This window comes from Etheostoma cragini, chromosome 16, assembly GCF_013103735.1.
Source record: "Etheostoma cragini isolate CJK2018 chromosome 16, CSU_Ecrag_1.0, whole genome shotgun sequence".
Lineage (NCBI taxonomy): Eukaryota > Metazoa > Chordata > Actinopteri > Perciformes > Percidae > Etheostoma > Etheostoma cragini.
The window spans coordinates 22,822,474-22,839,589 of record NC_048422.1 but is presented as its reverse complement, the minus strand read 5'-3'; the positions used below and the strand labels follow the sequence as shown (position 1 = coordinate 22,839,589).

The following is a 17,116-nucleotide window of genomic DNA, read 5'->3' as shown; positions in this document are numbered from 1 at the left end:
TCCCCCTCCTCTCATCCTCCCCCTCCTCTCTACTCCCCCTCCTCTCATCCTCCCACTCTGCTGTCACAGCAACACTTCCCCTCACTTGTCATGTATATGCTCCCCAAGACAACACATCTTTAAATCCTGGATTAAATCGGATTTCCTTGTGCAATTACTCATTAATAATCTAGTGAACATAGTCAAGTATGTATGACTGAGCAGCTGAGGCCCGGCATTCTTTATCAAGGAACCTTTTAAACTTCATATCGCAGAGGAACTGAAATAAACACAGACCGCCTTCAAATGAATATTATCCCAAAACAGCTTGTGTTGTAATACATTTTCTTTTGGTTAAAAGTAGGAACCCGGTACTGAGGAGTGTGTTTACCTGGCAGCGGATCATGACATGAGTGACTTTGGGTTTGCTGTCACTGCTGTCCGTCTTGTCGTCTCCCGTCCGTACAGACAGAACAAAGTCCCCGGGGTGGCTCTGGCTCTCTCTCACCAGGAAGCTGCCGTTCTTCCCTTTCTCCGTCAGCAGCTTCTCAGCCTCCCGGCCCGACAAGTGACCGTGGAACCACCTGGTAACAACACGAGTGCAGATGGGAGTTGCGCATGCATCACTTTGCGACAAGTAGCCTTCAAGATGCTAACGAGAGACTTCTGTAATGTATCCTTTATTAGTCCCACAAGGGGTAATTATTATAATACAATACACCAAAATGGACCTACTTAACCAAGTTGGTTCACTGCTGGCTACAAGTTAGCATCAAACACAATAAATGCCGTCAGTTGAATTGTGTTTTGAGCTAACGTTAGCAATGAAACAATCACATAGCTACAACTCATATCTGCACTCGACTAACATTGGGGGGGGGTGACACTCGCTAACAAAGAACTCACAATCTTTAAACACACGTTTTTTTGTTTGTTTTTCTTTAATTTATAAGTTTCAACTCAAGTCAAACTTGTTTGTCCCCAGAGGGGCAGTTGGTTTTGCTTCTGTACCCTCAGGAGAAAAGAGCCATGTACAATTTCCTTTCTTAAGTATGGAGAAGAGTAAATATGAAATCTGCATATCAATACCTCTGAGAACGTGTACTGAATGGAGCTGGTTTTAATGTCAAAATGTAGCTAAAAAGATGTTTTGCTGTGAGTTGCATCCGCCAGTTCCTCACTGCTGCAACTACATGTTGCAGAGGCAGACTCTTACAATAGGTCTACGTCTATTTATTAACATAACAATATTACAAATATGTGTTGTTTTCAGGCCCCAAACAGTTAATCTTGAGGTAATAACATCTACATTTTAATGGCAACCCTGTCTGCTTGATACAAGCAATTTATTTTTATTATGCTTTGTAATTCCTTCAAACTGACCATCACACACATCTTTAATTAATAAAGCAAATCAATCCAAACTCACCATTTCTAAAACAGCATTAAAAACTACAACATCTAGCTCCACCACTCACCTCTCGGACGTGGGGTCCGCACAGTTGAGTGGATACTTGAGCTCAATAACATCTCCGTTTTTCTCCTTCAGTTGGCCGTGATGCTCCATGTAATACTGCACCAGCTCGGCCAGAGTGGCGAACTTCTCCCCTCCGTAAAGGTCATAGTAGTCTCCTGTGTTCTGGATCTTAATGTGGGTGACCGCTCCATTTCGCCTGCAGAACAAAAAGAAGCTATCGTTTAGAGAAAAGCTGCCGTAAGGGATGCAACGACATTATCGTCATCACCAGGGACACAAACCGAGGGCTGTGCAATCACTCGATTTTGATCGCGATTTCTGATTTCACATCACAAACACACACAAAAAATGTAATCCAGAAGAATTATTCTGCACATGAAATTTTGCAAGTCAACTCTTATTTTGTCTTCTGATTTTAAAAAGAAGTTAAAACAGAAAGTGTGAAGGGAACAGTCACAGTTCAAGGTGTTTTCACTGTTAATTCCTTCAACTGTTTCCCCCGTTTTTTAACCATTGTGTCAAACTGACCCGTTGTCCTATATCAATGTTCTTTTTAAGTCCCCAAAATAACATGACTGATTGAACGCTCTTTGGCATGTACAAATCTCTACTTTCATAAATTTTGGGGCGTCTTCGTTATTTTTATAGCATTTAAAAAAAGAAATGGAAGGGTTTTTGAAATAGTATTGAGTAAAAGTTGACATATTCCAGTCTGTGATTATCATCAACATCCATTCCTTTAATTTTAATCTAACTTATTCCTAATTTCTGTTTTTTTAACTCAAACATTAGGTATAATTTCCTATAAATGAGGTTTATTGACCATAAATTCCAAAAATAACTGTAAAACTAAAGTTAATGAGTTAGTGGTATGAAGTGTTAACAAGGTCAAAGAAATTGACAAACGTTGAAAAAAGTGTCAAAAGTGTTGAAAAAAAAAAAAGGCCTGGTCTGTGCTTGTAATGGTCTGTGTTTGGGATGTTTCTGGGTCTCAGCCTTAGAGAACTTGCTGGGTGGACCCCACACATGCACACGTCCAAGAGGAAGCTAAAAAAATGACAAGACAGCACTGGAAAAAAATGCAAATACAGCGATGGCGAATGGCCAAAGATATCTCATCCAGTTAAATGTGGAAGACTCTAAATATATCAGTACTGAAGTCATAATGACCTCATATCTTGATATGAAAAGGACTAAAAACATCCCACTGGGCTTGTTCAACATAAAACTTTATAAGTGCATCTCGTAATGACTTTGTTGATAGAGATGATCTGCAACTATTTCATAACAGATTCTCATTTTTAAAGCACACATGCCAAACATTACAAAGCTCCTCAAATGTGAAGATTTGCTTCTTTTCTTTGTCCAATGGTGAGAGTTTACACTGAATACATTTGTCAGCCATTTTTCACATTCACATCACTTCATGACTGAATATATAACAATTAATCAAGAAGATAATCCTTAGCTGAGGCCCTAACTGCAAAATGATGCATGGTTTGGATGCTGCAGCCACCAGATGCAGAGTGTATGCGTTTTGATTAAAGTAAGCAAAGTTATAAATTGTTTAACACAGTTACAGGCACCACATAGCTGCCATCTCTGTTATTTGCAGAAGGTAAGAGACATTAAAAAAAACAAAAAAATATTCACAAGGCACCCGGGGTTTGTAAGACAAACCACATACAGACGGGATGAACTGCGTCGAGTCACTGAAGGCTGACCACCAGTATCTCGAGAAAAAAAGAAAGGAGAACTTGTGGCGGGCCTGAAGCTCAGCAGCATGTAGCCCTGACTGGCTTCTGGCCGAGCCGGGCTGAATGAGGCCAAAAAGACACAGCTGGTTTGAACTAGCAGCGACGAGTCTCCCTTTCCTTCAGAGGAGCATGACTTTCATTTCCATGTGAAGGAAATATGGCGAGATGAGACAGTGTGCAGCTAAAAAAATGAGACTTGAGACAAAAATAGCAGCAGCTACATCAGCTAAAAACCTTTAATGATACGTCATCGTAAAAATGTATGACTCGACAGGCCCTGAGATAAAACCACTAACTTTTTGTATTAATCTGGTCCTTCTTTCTTTGGATAAAGCTGGTTTTACAGTTTCAGGGTTTGTGGAAGGGCACGTTTGTTAGGGGTTTAGGGGTCCTGCCTCAAGAAACTGTTCGGTTTTTCAAATTAAAAAAAATTAAATGCAATTTAACATCATTTAGGACCATTATTTATACTACCATGTTGAAAAAATAACACTGAAAACCCTGTACATGTTATAACACAGATATTTGCAAAAAGTAAACAAATAAAACTGAGAATGTTAACACTTCAAGTCTGCAGATTTTCATTCTGGGTCCCTGCTGAAACCTGCAAATTCAGTCTGCGTTTAAGGCTTGGTTTAAAAGATACTATCAAAATAAACTCAAAACCGTGGTACCATAGAAACCGTGAAATAACAGATTCGTTTGTTCAAAGCCTTCCTGCATGTACACAAGCAGAGGCAACAGGAATACTTAAATCCTCGCGTTGTCTTCACCTCCGGGACCCTCTCGTGTCCCTCGGTTCAAACTGACCCGTGAATTATTTGGGGTTTTAAAAACTATTCTGAAATAAAATTGTACTTCCTAATCTATTAACAAATATTGTCTTAATCTCAATTTCAAACAGCTGAGATAACATCTATGTTTAGGGAATGCATCAGTCTCTACTAGCACACAATTAAACATGGAAGTGGGGTTAGTTTTTTGTCATATGGTTATAATTGATGGTCAAAAATCCACTATGGAAACAACATAAGTGTCATATCTAAAATGTTCTGAATTAAGTCAGGAATACATGTTTATCACAGGAAATAAGGAAAGGACGTTGATTTTCAGGTAGAAAAAAAATGTTTGCTTGTTACATTTTTCTTCTTGTAAAAATTTGGACTGTACGCTCATGCATGCCATCACTCACCGTACTGAGAGGGTAAAGTCTCCTGGATTACTCTTGCTGGGTCTGGCTAAAAAGCTCCCATCCACTCCCCGAGTGAGCAGGAGGTTTTCAGCCTCCACACCTGTGATGTTGGGGTGAAACCACCTGAAAGAGGAGTAAAGCGACGATCAGCCTCAGCGTGGAGGGCAAGGCTGAGTCCACAATCTGTACTGGATTATTCACTCTCTTTCTTAAAATATTGGCTAAGAAAGCATCGTGAACGGCACGTACACACACTACTTTCTCTAAAAAAACAATTGATAGATGCAAAGACTGAAGTTGCACTATAACTACACGTTTTCAAAGGTTTAAAAAGGTGCTCTAAGTGATGTCACACATTTTTTAGTCATATACATTATACATTGTTGTCACATACAGCAAACATCTCACTAGCTGCTGTCTCTCCCCTGAACACACTGTAAAAAACATCTCACTCTCCGCTAGCTGCCTGTCCTCTGAACTCCTTGTAAAAAAACATCTCCTCACTCTCTTCTGCCTGTCCCCTGAACCCACTGTAAAAAATGTGGTCTCTGTAGACAGCGCAGGCTCCTCAGATGGCAACAAGTACAAACTGTGCCAACCTGCACCACGAAAGAGAACAGTGTTCAAGCCAGGATTTGAGGGTGGGGGTTGGGTAGTGAAGAGGGAAGTTAGGGCCGATTTACAGTTTACGCATTCGAGCTTGCGCACGTCAAAATGACGTCGCTCTCGCTGGTGCGCCAGGACGCGTCCATTGTTTTATTCAGCGACGCGACAAAGCGGAAACAGGAAGCCTGAGCGAGCTCGAGGGTAACCGGATGCCAGGACTCTCAGAGTGACTGCAGGGCTCTCTGGTAACCTTTCTGGGTTAAGATGACTTCTTTTATGGTGAATGAAAGGCTCGATCTGACCAAGAAGGTCGTCCAATGAAATCAAAGCATTGACGTCAATGCTGCTGCCAGTTCTGCCGTTATTTACTTTTTTCCTTCTTCTTCTACTCCGTAGAAATACCAAAGTTGGTAGCCTTTACTCATTAGCGCCACCTCTGTTCAGGAAAAGACTGCAACTAGTGTCGCGACCACCATGTGGGAATATTAACAGTTACAGCGTTCCTATGACGTCCCACTGGCGCTCAACAGGTCGACTGCGGCGAGTATACCGCACATTACAGAAGGTGGCGAGACCTCCGCCGGCAGAAGGGCTTCCAATCCAACGTTCAGGCGGCTTTTGTTTGTTTTTTGTTTTATTAGACTTCATTAATCCCACAAGGGGAAACTATACTTTACACTCTGTTGTTATTTCACACATTACACACAGGCCTGGATTACACACACATGCTCAGGACCAATACATGCACTAATGGAGAGATGTCAGAGTGGGGGGGGGGGCAGCCCATGGAAAGGCTCCCCGTGCAGTTGGGGGTTCGGTGCCTTGCTCAAGAGCACCATGGCAGTGCCCAGGAGGTGAACTGGTCCCTCCGGAGAGACCTACTGCCACCCCCAGGTAGACAGGTGGGTAAATCCAGTTTGGTTTGTCTAAACGTTTGTTCATGTTTGCCTTACTACTAGGGGTGATCCGAGTATCCGGCTGAAACGAGTATCCGGTACGGATAAAGCACTTTTGCCGAGTATTATACGAGTAATATGAGTCAATACCCGTGCTCGGATTGAATACAACTCCTCAACTGGCCGCGCAGCGTTCTGTGATAATCACAGCGGGTAAAACACACGAAGCCTGTATCATAAAACATAACACAAAAAAACACAACATAACACATGTGTGTGCCAACTCTGTCTCACTTTATGTTGTTCTGTCTTATTTAGTATTGACAGCTCTTCTGCACCCCCCCCCCCCCCCCCCCCCCCCCCCCCCCCCCCAGACTGTCCATCGTTTTGGGTTAACTTCTGTGCTCAGCCACACTGACAGTCAGTGTGTCTTTGTCCATAACGGTCCTCACACTGCATGGTGTCTCCGTCCCTCTCACTGAACACAGTAGCTACCCTTCAGTGGTGTGTGTGTGTGTGTGTGTGTGTGTGTGTGTGTACCAGCAGTGTGTCCTCTCTCCATGTCTTCAGTACTTGTTGTACATCATAATTTTCTCTTTCTATGTTTAATCTCCAATGTGTTAGCATCTAAATATCCCTAAAGTAATAAAAGTGAATGTACTCATTATGCTAAAATGGTTTATATTATCAGAGTAGTAAGTTGTCTTTCACTTAAAATGACTGTTGACTGTTTATTTAAATCACATGTCTGTGCTTTACTTAGCTAATATTGTCATTATGTTCCTCCATATTGTAGTTCTACTACAGCCTCTACTTATTACTGTGTATTTATGACAGATAGTAACCTAGCTAAACATCCTCTGATGGGCTCTAACGTTAAATTGCCGGTCTATGCTAAATGAAGCGCTCTTTAGCCAACTAGCTAGTCCGTTTTTTCTCCAGAAACGTCGACACACTCTGAGCTTGTTGACGCACACACAGACCTCCAAACAGCTGAGTTTAGTTAAAAGTTAGCTAGCTCAGCTAACACGATCAGCGGACACTGTTTTCCAGACTTAACGTTACCTCCGAGATGTCATTTTTCTCTTTCTCACTTCCTCGCTGGCAGTTAGCAGTAGCTACGGTTAGCTGGCTAACGTTTCGGACCGTTTCCGCTTCGATCACAGGCCGAAGAGCTTCATCGGTTCACCCCCGATCAAAAGCGGGCACCGAAATATAGGCATCGAAACAAAAATTGTATGCGTTACAAAAGTCTCTAGGCCTCGGCCCCGGAGACCTCAAAGCGGATCGATTATTGGACGTCACCAAACATGCGACAAAATAGAGTGTGCGCGGATTGCGCTGCGTTAAGGTGGTGTCTGAATAATCGGAAAACGGGCTTCTAAATAGGAAGATTCGCGTAAAAAGTGGTGAACAACAGGTTTTTAAAAACAAAAATAGTCTCAACTGCCGCCTTATTTATAAGGTCTCCCATAGTGACCATATCCATTTAGTTGTTGATGAAAATTTAAAAATGTTGATTTAGAGTCCGCCTATTGGAAGTTGGAAGAATGCCTTTCCAACTCGGGTGGGGGAATATCCGAGGAGATCATAAATGCATCATCATTTCACATTGGGCGGCCGTTATTCGCTGCCGCTTTCATATAAAGAGAAATATAATACTATATAAAGAGAGTTTCGCCTGTTCAACAGACATAAATTAAAGAATCCTATTACTTTCTCTTCGCGCATGCTCATTAATAGCGCGTGTTATATTTACACGGGGTGCACGCGGTAAACGAAGCGTCTCCGGCGTAAAAAACGGAAATATTCCGCAGCCCACCGCGGAAACCGCACATACACAAACAGTAGCCTAACGTTATATCTTTCGCATTTTTAATGTCAAACTTTGCATTCTATATTTATGGTACAGTCTCATCTTATTTCCTATGTTTATTGATCATAGCATCAAAATAACAAGGCACATTTAATTAAACACCTACTTGGTATAAAGCTGGTTCTGATGCTAATTATCCAAGAAGACGCCACAATTTTCTGTTGATTGTCTAATAATTAATTTACTGATTTATACCTCAGATTTTTATTGACTTATACCTCTTATTTAGTTTAAAACGTATTCAGGCTACAATTGAAACATTTAATTTTGTTTTCCAGCAGTTTTTGGCAAACAGCTCAATTACCTATATTTTCAATTGATGAATTAACAATCCAAGAACATAATTAATAGTAAAACACTACTACAGGGAACATTTAACGGCACAATCAATAATTTTTGCGGACACAGACTTAACTTCAGTGGGAATTTGAAAGCAGAACTTTTCCATGAAGTGAAGTATTTTAACAGTGTGGTATAAGTACTTTTACAACAGCAAAGGGTCTGAATAGTCACTCCACCCCTGACAGAGGTTGATGTGATCCTCTGCACAGATTGAAGAGTCACTTTCGGCTTCATTTTGACAGCAGTGTGCTTCGCGTTCCAGCAGACTTGGCCCTCGCCGGCCGCCGTTTAAGCCTGTACGTGGCATTCAGAGCAATAACGTTACTCACAGCAGCCGAGGCTGGTGCGGCTCCGCTCCTGCAACAAGTCACTCACACAGACCGACATCCTGCACTCAAACAGGATATACCGAAGCAAGGACGCTCCTAATATCCCCAGACGTGGTGTGACTCCCGCAATAAAGCATTTAGAGACATGTTTACCGTGTCGGAGCTGGTGGTCTTGCTGGCCGTCCTGTGCGCCACCGCGTCCGGCTACTTCGTTAGCATAGACGCCCATGCCGACGAGTGCTTCTACGAGCGGGTCAACTCCGGCACAAAGATGGGCCTCATGTTTGAGGTTGCCGAAGGAGGCTTCCTAGACATCGATGTCGAGGTGAGATAGTAAACATGCCACCTAATATGGAGAAATATGTTTGTTTTTTCTCCTATTTTGCGAGTGTGATACATAAGGCCTGTGCTAGCTAGCTAACGTTAGCAACCGACGTCTCTGCGTAACGTCAACTGAAACTAGGAAACTAACGTTAGTTGATGGTCAGTCTCTGATTTTAATTTAAACATTTAAATGTCTGCATCAAATTATTATTTGACCTGTGTTCTGTTATTAAGTGCGTGAACACGTTACTTTAAATAGTTGTAAGGATACAGGAAGTGTAGCGTTAGCATTAGTCTGGGCTAAATTGTGACATTAAACTGTACGTTAACGTTAGCAAACATGGTGTTTTAGCATCACCTAACAAATTCCCTCCTTCTGACTTTTTCTTTGGAAACTTTGCTGTATTTTAACGTGCAACTGAGTATTTCGTGTATACAGATGTTGCTGCCATATGTTACAACAGTGCCATCAATTAACCGTGCCAGATGTTGCCATGCAATTTAGTGTTAAACATGTAAATATGTCAAATATACGCTGGAAATAGTGTCATAACCACCAACCTTATATTTATTCGAGTAACATTTGTAGTTTTGGATTGCCCAGTTGCCTTACAGTTTACTATACTAATATCTGGTTTGTCTACATTTATGTATTTTAATATATATAGACAATCTGTACAATTTAGTCAAATGCGTTCAGCTTCTTGTTTTTAGCCACATCTACAACTCTGTGGATGTACTCTGAGTGCAACAAAAGGCCAGCGTCAAACACTTGGCCATTGCAGTGGATTCTGATACATGCTCTTTTAGTCGTGCCCTCATGCAGGGGTGATCTTTACTTGCATATATATATATATATATATTTTGTCCTTCCCAGATAACCGGGCCCGATGGTAAGCAGATTTACAAAGGTGACAGAGAGTCCAGCGGGAAATACTCAGTGGCGGCACACATGGACGGGACCTACAAGTTCTGCTTCAGCAACAAGATGTCAACCATGACACCCAAGATCGTCATGTTCACGATTGATATCGGAGAGGCCCCCAAAGGCCAGGACATGGAGACAGAAGGTACATACATGTGTGGGTTTCTGCACACCGTATGTTTGTGTACAGAGAGAGAAAATTAAGAAATTTCATATCAATATGTCAGCCAGCCTTTACAGATAGATCATGCAGATAACAAACCGGTTGCTCTGTCTGTTTTCTGCTGATCTTGTTAATTGTCATGGTGTCTTTCCCTATTTGACTTTGTTTTGGGCGCTCTGTTCCTCTTCGTAGGTGGTGACAGCTGGGATGGTAGGGCACAGGGAAAAACTGCTGTTAAATAGTTTTGGGTTTGCGATGCACTGCTAGTTTTCTCTAACCAGTGTTTCCTTAGTATAAACTAATATTGTGCATTTCTACAATACGTAGGAAGTTGTTTGGGAATGGCTTGACTATTGGCACAGTGAGAACATGACAATCTATAAATGTCGCTGGTGATGAAGTGGCATCACCTGCGACATAAGCCACAACTACAAAACTGTTACGCATGTATTGCATATCCTCGCGCATGTTTTATTATCAATTTTATTGCACCTCCCCTGTGTTGTGGCTTATTACCGATGGTTACTTTGACCCGTTTCAGCCCACCAAAACAAGCTGGAGGAGATGATCAACGAGTTGGCAGTTGCCATGACGGCCGTAAAGCATGAACAGGAGTACATGGAGGTTCGCGAGAGGATACACAGAGCAAGTGAGTCCAGAGCCAATGCGAACATGCACAAAGAACCAGATTGCCTTTTGTAAATTTGAATAGAAATTAAAAATACTGTCTGTCTTTCTCCTTCCAGTCAACGACAACACAAACAGCAGAGTGGTGCTGTGGTCGTTCTTTGAAGCTCTGGTTCTGGTGGCAATGACTCTCGGACAGATTTACTACTTGAAGAGATTTTTCGAAGTCCGGAGAGTGGTTTAGTGCGATTAAATGATCCCTCTGTGTCCTCCACTGATTTTCCTCCAACACCAAGACAGTTATTTACACTCTGGAAATGAGACTGGCAGATTTGAGTAAAACCTGATTGGATTTCAGATGTTTTGTTCTCCTGTTAACCCATTTGGTTATTTCTTTATAAATGTAATTAGTTTGTTTGAAACAAATGGCCAAAAGATTCTGGTATAGATTTCAGTTAAGTGTATTAGTTACTTTATTTTTAACAGATTGATTTTTTTTTTTTGTCCAATATTTTTATTTACAGTTAGTACAAATAACTTGCCAGTACAGATTTACCTGTGTGAATTACTGTAAGGCTCATTTTTTTAAGTAAAAGGTCAGAACACACAAATGGATCGGCATGTGTGGAGTTCCCACGGGAAAGAAGATTTAAAATGGGACCCTATTCAAATGGTAGGAAAGAAATATGAAAACAGTGCATTTGATTTATTTGGAGATCTGAGATGCAAGGTGTTTAGTTTCTTGGTCTAAGCCGGACAATGTACTCCCAGATATGTGATATCTGTACATTGTGTTCATGCTCTCAAACAACAAATTGCACTCCTGATAAATGCATCTAAATACCTGAAGGATTTACACTGCAGCTGATCTTAGAGGTAAAATGTACGGCTTCTAGCTATGTGTTGGTTCTTGGCGATCTGTGCTGCAGGGGACGGGGGGGGGGCTTTAGTGGACATCTTTTGCAGGGAAACTGTAGTTCAGAAAATGGCAACAGGCAAGTGGTTTCTAGGCCTACGAGTTCACAACTTATTTTCATTTTTACACTTATTTGAAAATGACCAACTTAACTTAGCAGTAAGACCTTGAAGAGCTGAGGCAGCGTTGGATTTTAAACTGGACTACTTGGAGTGGAAAGCAAAGTGTCGAAATACTGAAATACATGTTACATGTTGATTGAGACCGGGGGGGGGGGGTGACACCTAATGACTGCTGTGTGCTTTAGTTGCTTCTACTATAGCTCTTTTGTTGGGGTTAGGGATTTTAAATTATGATTGTATACAAATTTGAACCGGGTTTTCTTTTTCTTTTTTCCATGGAGCATATCCTGTGACATGCAAATGTTTGGAAGATGCTTTTCAAATTCATCTTTTACCCAATTCTTCCCACATCAAGGTAAAAAAACACATCCAAGGCAGTAGCTTCACATCTCACACACAGCGGCAACATCCCGAGTGTTGCGTGTCTCTGAATATGCTCCCGTTTTGTATTAAAAACAATCTTTGGTGAGCTCTGGCAGGTGCTCTGTACACAGTCTCTCCTTTTTGGGATTACAAACTACTAAATCTGATAAATAGATCTGTACAAATGTAGAATGGTTGTCTGTGGAAAAAGCCCCAGGTTTCATAATAAAGCCAATATTCTGTACAATTACTTGGATGCCTTTTTAAATGGGGGTGATGTCTTATCGAAAGTGTGACTGAAAATTGTCTAACTTAATGGTTTTCAAACTGATACATTGCCTCATTGCCTGTAATATTGCAGTAATTTGTTGCCTGTAATATTGCAGTAATTGGTGGACCTGAGCCAGCGTTAATTTAAATTCTCTCATCTGTTTTTTCTGCTATGAAGAGTCAAAAAGTATTTGATAAATTATCTCAGCTCAACTTGTTGAGTGCTGCGATGAAATGTTTTGACATAATATAGCAACACACACAAGCTTCTCCAACCTGTCAGTGTAAAGATTAAATACAATAAAATCTTAAGATTGTGAATGCAACACTTGTAAAAGGATTTTTAACAATGGCCTATTGCCACTTTAACTAAAACGTGTTTTGGCAGAAACTGATTCAAAATACAAGAAGCTGCTCACAACCATCTGTGGAGCATCGAAAAAAACTCATGATTTCTGGAAAGAGACATTGAGTTTTATTAAAATAAATAAAAAATAAAGCACCACAAGCCGCCAAGGCCATCTAGTTCCATCATAGACATCTCTACGGCCGAGGTCTCCAACACTGACCAACTCGGACCAGAAACTATATTGATTGATAAACAGCACTACAGGTAAGAGGAAAATGCTAATTTCAGGATTAACTGTCCTTTAAAGTATTTTTTTCTTTTCTTTTAAAGGCAGGATTTACACTTGTAACAGTATTTTTACAGCGTGGTATTAGTACTTTTACTTGAACACAACTTCCACTAATTACAAAAATAAAATACCCAAAAGTAATGTTAAAAAAGTAGTAACGTGCACTTTAGAAAAATTGAATTATTGTTTCTCCCATATTTGTTGTATCTAGCAGGAACAAAATACAATTTAAAAAACGAAAAATAAAAAGCATTGGACGCGGAACGATGATTAAGACATCGCTTCAGTTCCGACCGGCTCGTAAACATCAGCGCACCCGGAAACCAGAGCAGCGTGGACGGGCAGCACTCAGCCCAGCGGTGGCTAACAGCTTTAGCATAGAAGTGTGTTTATTGTCACGCTTCCACCATGGATAACACGACGGAGGGGAGGTGGGACAGTCTGCCTCTTAAACTCAACGACGGGATCTTACAAACGCTCCACGAGCTCAAGTTCACGCACATGACACCTGTACAGGTAACGTAAACACGTGACCTGGCTCTATGCAGTAAACGCATCAAGTTAAGGGGGCCAGGAGGTCAGTCTGTAGGGGGCTGGGAACCGGAGGGTCGCTGGTTCAAGTCCCCGCACGGACCAAAGTATGGAGGTGGAGTGGGAGCTGGAGAGGAGCCAGTTCACCTCCTGGGCACTGCCAGGGTGCTCTTGAGCAAGGCAGCGAACCCCCCAACTGCTCGGGGCGCCCCCCCCCCCACCCACACACACACACACACACACACACAGACAGACAGAGACGATCACACACATACATACAGAGACACATATACACACACACACAAACACAGATACAGAACGAGAGACTGTATAAATACTGAGCATGTGTATGTAGTTCAGGCCTGTGTGTAGTAACAGAGTGAAAACATTGTAATTTCCCCTTGCGGGATTATTAAAGTGTACATTATTATTATTATTATTATTATTATTAACTGGTTGTTTCTTTCTAGGCTGCTTGTATTCCGCTGTTCATGAGTAACAAAGATGTGGCTGCTGAGGCGGTAAGTGGAACTAAGTACAAAAGTACATCTACTCATGTAACGTTACTGTATTTAAGTACAATTTATAAGCATTTGTACTTAAATTGAGTAGTGTTATTTTATGCTACTTTAAAATTTATAAAGCCAGTATTGTACTTTTTACTCAACGTTGCTGGCGGATTCAGATTAACAAAGTGTAAATCAATAAATATTGTATGTATGTATGTTATTACAGGTTACTATCCAGCAGTGTAGAAAATAATGAGTTATCTTCACCTTAAACAACATTAAAGTTACAATAATAAACAGTTCGCCCATCAGACACACTGGTTCCACTTTACTTTCTAATAAATATGAAAAGGTTCACAAGCTGGATAATAAAGAATAAATGATCTATAGATACGAGACCTGGGCTGTAGAACAACCTGAATCAAGTCCAAGACTAGATCCAGTCAAGACAGAGCAACTAGGGTCCTGTTTAAAACTGTTTCCAATGCTAATATAGTGATTATAGTTAGAATGATCCATATATACGATTGATCTATCTTCTGACATAACACTAATCAATGCGTAGAATTAGGGAAACGTTTTGTACAACTGATCCCAAATCAGCAGGCAGGGGGGGGGGGGGGGGGAACCTCAATAGGCGAGTCTAACAAGAGACCGAGACCTGTGCAAGACTTAAAAAAAAAAAGAAATAAGTGGACTTGAGTCCGGACTCAAGTTCTACAGCCCTGCACAAAACAATAAGTAGTTTTGAGTTGCCAGGTTTTGGGAAATCCTCCTCCAGCATGACTGGGATTTTAGCCAGCACTCCAGCTTATCGTTAAATTCAACAATTATTTTCTTGATACATAATATCGACTATAAAATTATGACAAAAAGTACAAAAATGGTTGTTAAGATTCCCCACAGCCCAATCAATGTGAGCTTGTCTTATTCAACCCACAGTGCAAAACCCAAATGTTTTTATCTTTCGGCTACCTTTTGCTAAATGTTTCCAGGACATCTGGTTTCTTCAGTATTTCCCTGTGCAGCTCACCGAGTGTCGTGTCCTTGCAGGTGACTGGGAGCGGAAAGACGCTTGCTTTTGTTATTCCTATCGTAGAGCTGCTCCTGAAGAGAGAAGAAAAGCTGAAGAAGATGCAGGTGAGAAGCCGAGCTGTACATTCATCTTCTACCTGGAGTCCCTGCAAGGCCTTCGAATAGTCTGGATGCGGAGGGTCGCTGTCGAACAAGTGGTGGATGTTGTAGAGCTGGGCGATACGGAGAAAAATCTAACATCCTGATATTTTTTACCAAATACCTCTATCAATATAATGGAAATATTGTACGGTTGACTATTCGTGCTTTCTCAAAATGGGCCCACAATGAGATTTTCGATGAATAATCATCAGTTATGTTGATATAATAACTGTGTGGGTAAGGCGAAGACAGTCTGAGGTGTTTGGAAAAGGACATCAGTTCACTGTCATGCAGCCTTTAAAACCAGGAAAAAATCATATCAGGATATTACGATATCCTAAATTTAAGACGATATCTAGCCTCATATCGATACATTCATTGCCCAGCCCTACGATGTTGATAGTTTGAAGCTTTAGATCTGGTTTTCCCGCAGGTTGGTGCCCTGGTGGTCACGCCCACGAGAGAACTGGCTCTTCAGATCAGCGAAGTGATGGAGCACTTCCTTCAGAAGTTTCCACAGTTTACGTAAGTCACTCAAAAAATCTGAATATAGATCCAAAAAGACCAAAAACAAAAGTTCATCCTTGCCTTTTTGAATAGTTAAAGGGTAATTTCTTCTTTTTTGTAATCCACATTGTTGAAATCATTTAAATATCGAGCCACAGCACTGGAAATCTTTTAGATAACAGGAGCCTAACATTACTGTAGCTTGCTCCAGAACAACAGACTCCCAGAATGCCTTTCACCTTAACTTACGTTACACTCCACACCGCTGTCTTCGGACAAGAAGTCACATTGTGAGATCGGTCAATGGTCGTGCACATTTCAAACAACATAATTAAATTTACTCTTTTAAATACTCTTTTAAAAAAAAAGGGCCAGTTCAGATGTTTTGCAGTGTGGTTGTATGGGCTACTTCTACTACAGTAGATGGCGGTCGGCACGACAACAGTTTGGAGACATAGCCAGGAGTACAGAAACAGAAGCTAAGCAATGTCCTGCTGTGGACAGGGGACGCAGCCAAACACATTTTAGAAAGCTAAAAACATCGGTCAGTTCAAGTGGACGCTATATTTGGAGTATTTTTAGCGCTTTACCTTGCTGAAGCCGTCATCGGCTCTCTTCAAAGCCACCAGACTCTTTTGTTGTGTACAGTGCAGACAGTCTTCCGTGTGAAATCACTGGTTTTGTCACAGGTGTTGTCCTGAAAACACTTGAGAACACATTTCTGCTGCTCTACATAACCAGCACCACTATGCTACCGCCTGTCTTTTTGCACATTACATAGACTGTCGACAGTATGCATAATTGCACATTTTTAACACAAATTTTGCTGCTCTTATTTTCCTCATTGTATATATCTTCTTATTTTTACTTTTTTTATGTTGTTTACTTGAATGTTATGTTTGTCTGTGGACCAAATTTGTTATAAATGTCTTGTCACCGTGGGATAGAGGGAAACGCAATTTTGATTTCTTTGTATGTTTTTGACATGTGAAGAAATTGACAATAAAGCAGACTTTGACTTTGACTTTGAGGAGTCTGGTGGCGTCGAAGAGATCAGAGATAACGGCTGCAGTTTCCTGAAGATAAAACACAGTCTACGGACAAGTACCTCATACAACCGCACTTCATAAAAAAATCTCAACTATCCCTTTAACTCAAGCTCTTGATTTCAATAACTGATGAAGACTTTGTTGTAGCGTCGCCAACATTACTTTACGCCATCACTGGTAATGACCTCACAGGAACCCTTTCTCTCTTTGTGCTGTACAAACAGCCCCTCCCATTGTGTGTAAGTCATGTTGATCTTTTGTGTTGTTAATTTTCTAAGATTAAAATGCTTGGTGTTTGTTTTCTAGGCAGATTTTGCTGATTGGCGGCACCAACCCAATAGATGATGTGGAGAAGTTCAAGGATCAAGGGTGCGTACCAGATATCACGTGTTAATTAGGGAGCTTCAGAGTCTGTCCGACTCGTTTAGCCAGGCTAGCGGCTTCCAGTCAAAATGCTGATGACCGTGGTGGCCTAAAGGTTCAAGAAGCAAGCTTGTGACCAGGAGGTCGCCGGTTGAATCCCCAGTCTGCCAGTATAAAAC

The 17,116-nt window shown here is 41.2% G+C and overlaps 3 protein-coding genes across 6 annotated transcripts in view; 2 read left to right on the top strand and 1 right to left on the bottom strand.

Moving 5' to 3' along the window:
- Positions 1–7,237, bottom strand: part of ptpn11a (protein tyrosine phosphatase non-receptor type 11a) — a 15,878-nt gene extending 8,641 nt beyond the window's left edge. For all 3 annotated transcript variants that reach the window (XM_034896113.1, XM_034896114.1, XM_034896115.1), the window contains exons 1-4: positions 6,973–7,237; positions 4,406–4,528; positions 1,458–1,652; positions 371–563 (exon numbers count right to left, since the gene is read on the bottom strand). In XM_034896113.1, the coding sequence (XP_034752004.1) occupies positions 371–563; positions 1,458–1,652; positions 4,406–4,528; positions 6,973–6,986 (525 nt within the window). In that variant the 5' untranslated portion in view covers positions 6,987–7,237. The remainder of the gene's footprint in view (positions 1–370; positions 564–1,457; positions 1,653–4,405; positions 4,529–6,972) is intronic.
- A 1,175-nt stretch (positions 7,238–8,412) lies between these two features.
- tmed2 (transmembrane p24 trafficking protein 2) lies at positions 8,413–12,144 on the top strand. 2 transcript variants are annotated; one of them, XM_034896191.1, is made up of 5 exons: positions 8,413–8,779; positions 9,656–9,848; positions 10,059–10,076; positions 10,408–10,515; positions 10,613–12,144. In XM_034896191.1, the coding sequence occupies exons 1-5, from the start codon at positions 8,600–8,602 to the stop codon at positions 10,735–10,737; spliced, it is 624 nt and encodes a 207-aa protein (XP_034752082.1). In that variant the 5' UTR covers positions 8,413–8,599; the 3' UTR covers positions 10,738–12,144. The 2 variants fall into 2 exon arrangements, with proteins under 2 accessions (XP_034752082.1, XP_034752083.1); XM_034896192.1 differs by lacking the exon at positions 10,059–10,076 and having other exon boundaries at positions 8,415–8,779.
- Positions 12,145–13,081: 937 nt separating this feature from the next.
- The window catches only part of ddx55 (DEAD (Asp-Glu-Ala-Asp) box polypeptide 55), an 8,830-nt gene continuing 4,795 nt past the window's right edge, over positions 13,082–17,116 (top strand). Inside the window, exons 1-5 of the mRNA XM_034896117.1 lie at positions 13,082–13,318; positions 13,804–13,854; positions 14,896–14,982; positions 15,452–15,543; positions 16,881–16,943. Coding sequence (XP_034752008.1) covers positions 13,211–13,318; positions 13,804–13,854; positions 14,896–14,982; positions 15,452–15,543; positions 16,881–16,943 — 401 coding nt within the window. The 5' untranslated portion in view covers positions 13,082–13,210. The remainder of the gene's footprint in view (positions 13,319–13,803; positions 13,855–14,895; positions 14,983–15,451; positions 15,544–16,880; positions 16,944–17,116) is intronic.

What these genes read in the sequence shown, in the direction of transcription:
- tmed2 (XM_034896191.1), top strand. Translation starts at nt 8,600, where the DNA reads ATGTTTACCGTGTCGGAGCTGGTGGTCTTGCTGGCCGTCCTGTGCGCC. An exon ending in TCCTAGACATCGATGTCGAG is followed by an intron (nt 8,780 to 9,655) that starts GTGAGATAGTAA and finishes TGTCCTTCCCAG; the next exon opens with ATAACCGGGCCCGATGGTAA. An exon ending in CGAGAGGATACACAGAGCAA is followed by an intron (nt 10,516 to 10,612) that starts GTGAGTCCAGAG and finishes TTCTCCTTCCAG; the next exon opens with TCAACGACAACACAAACAGC.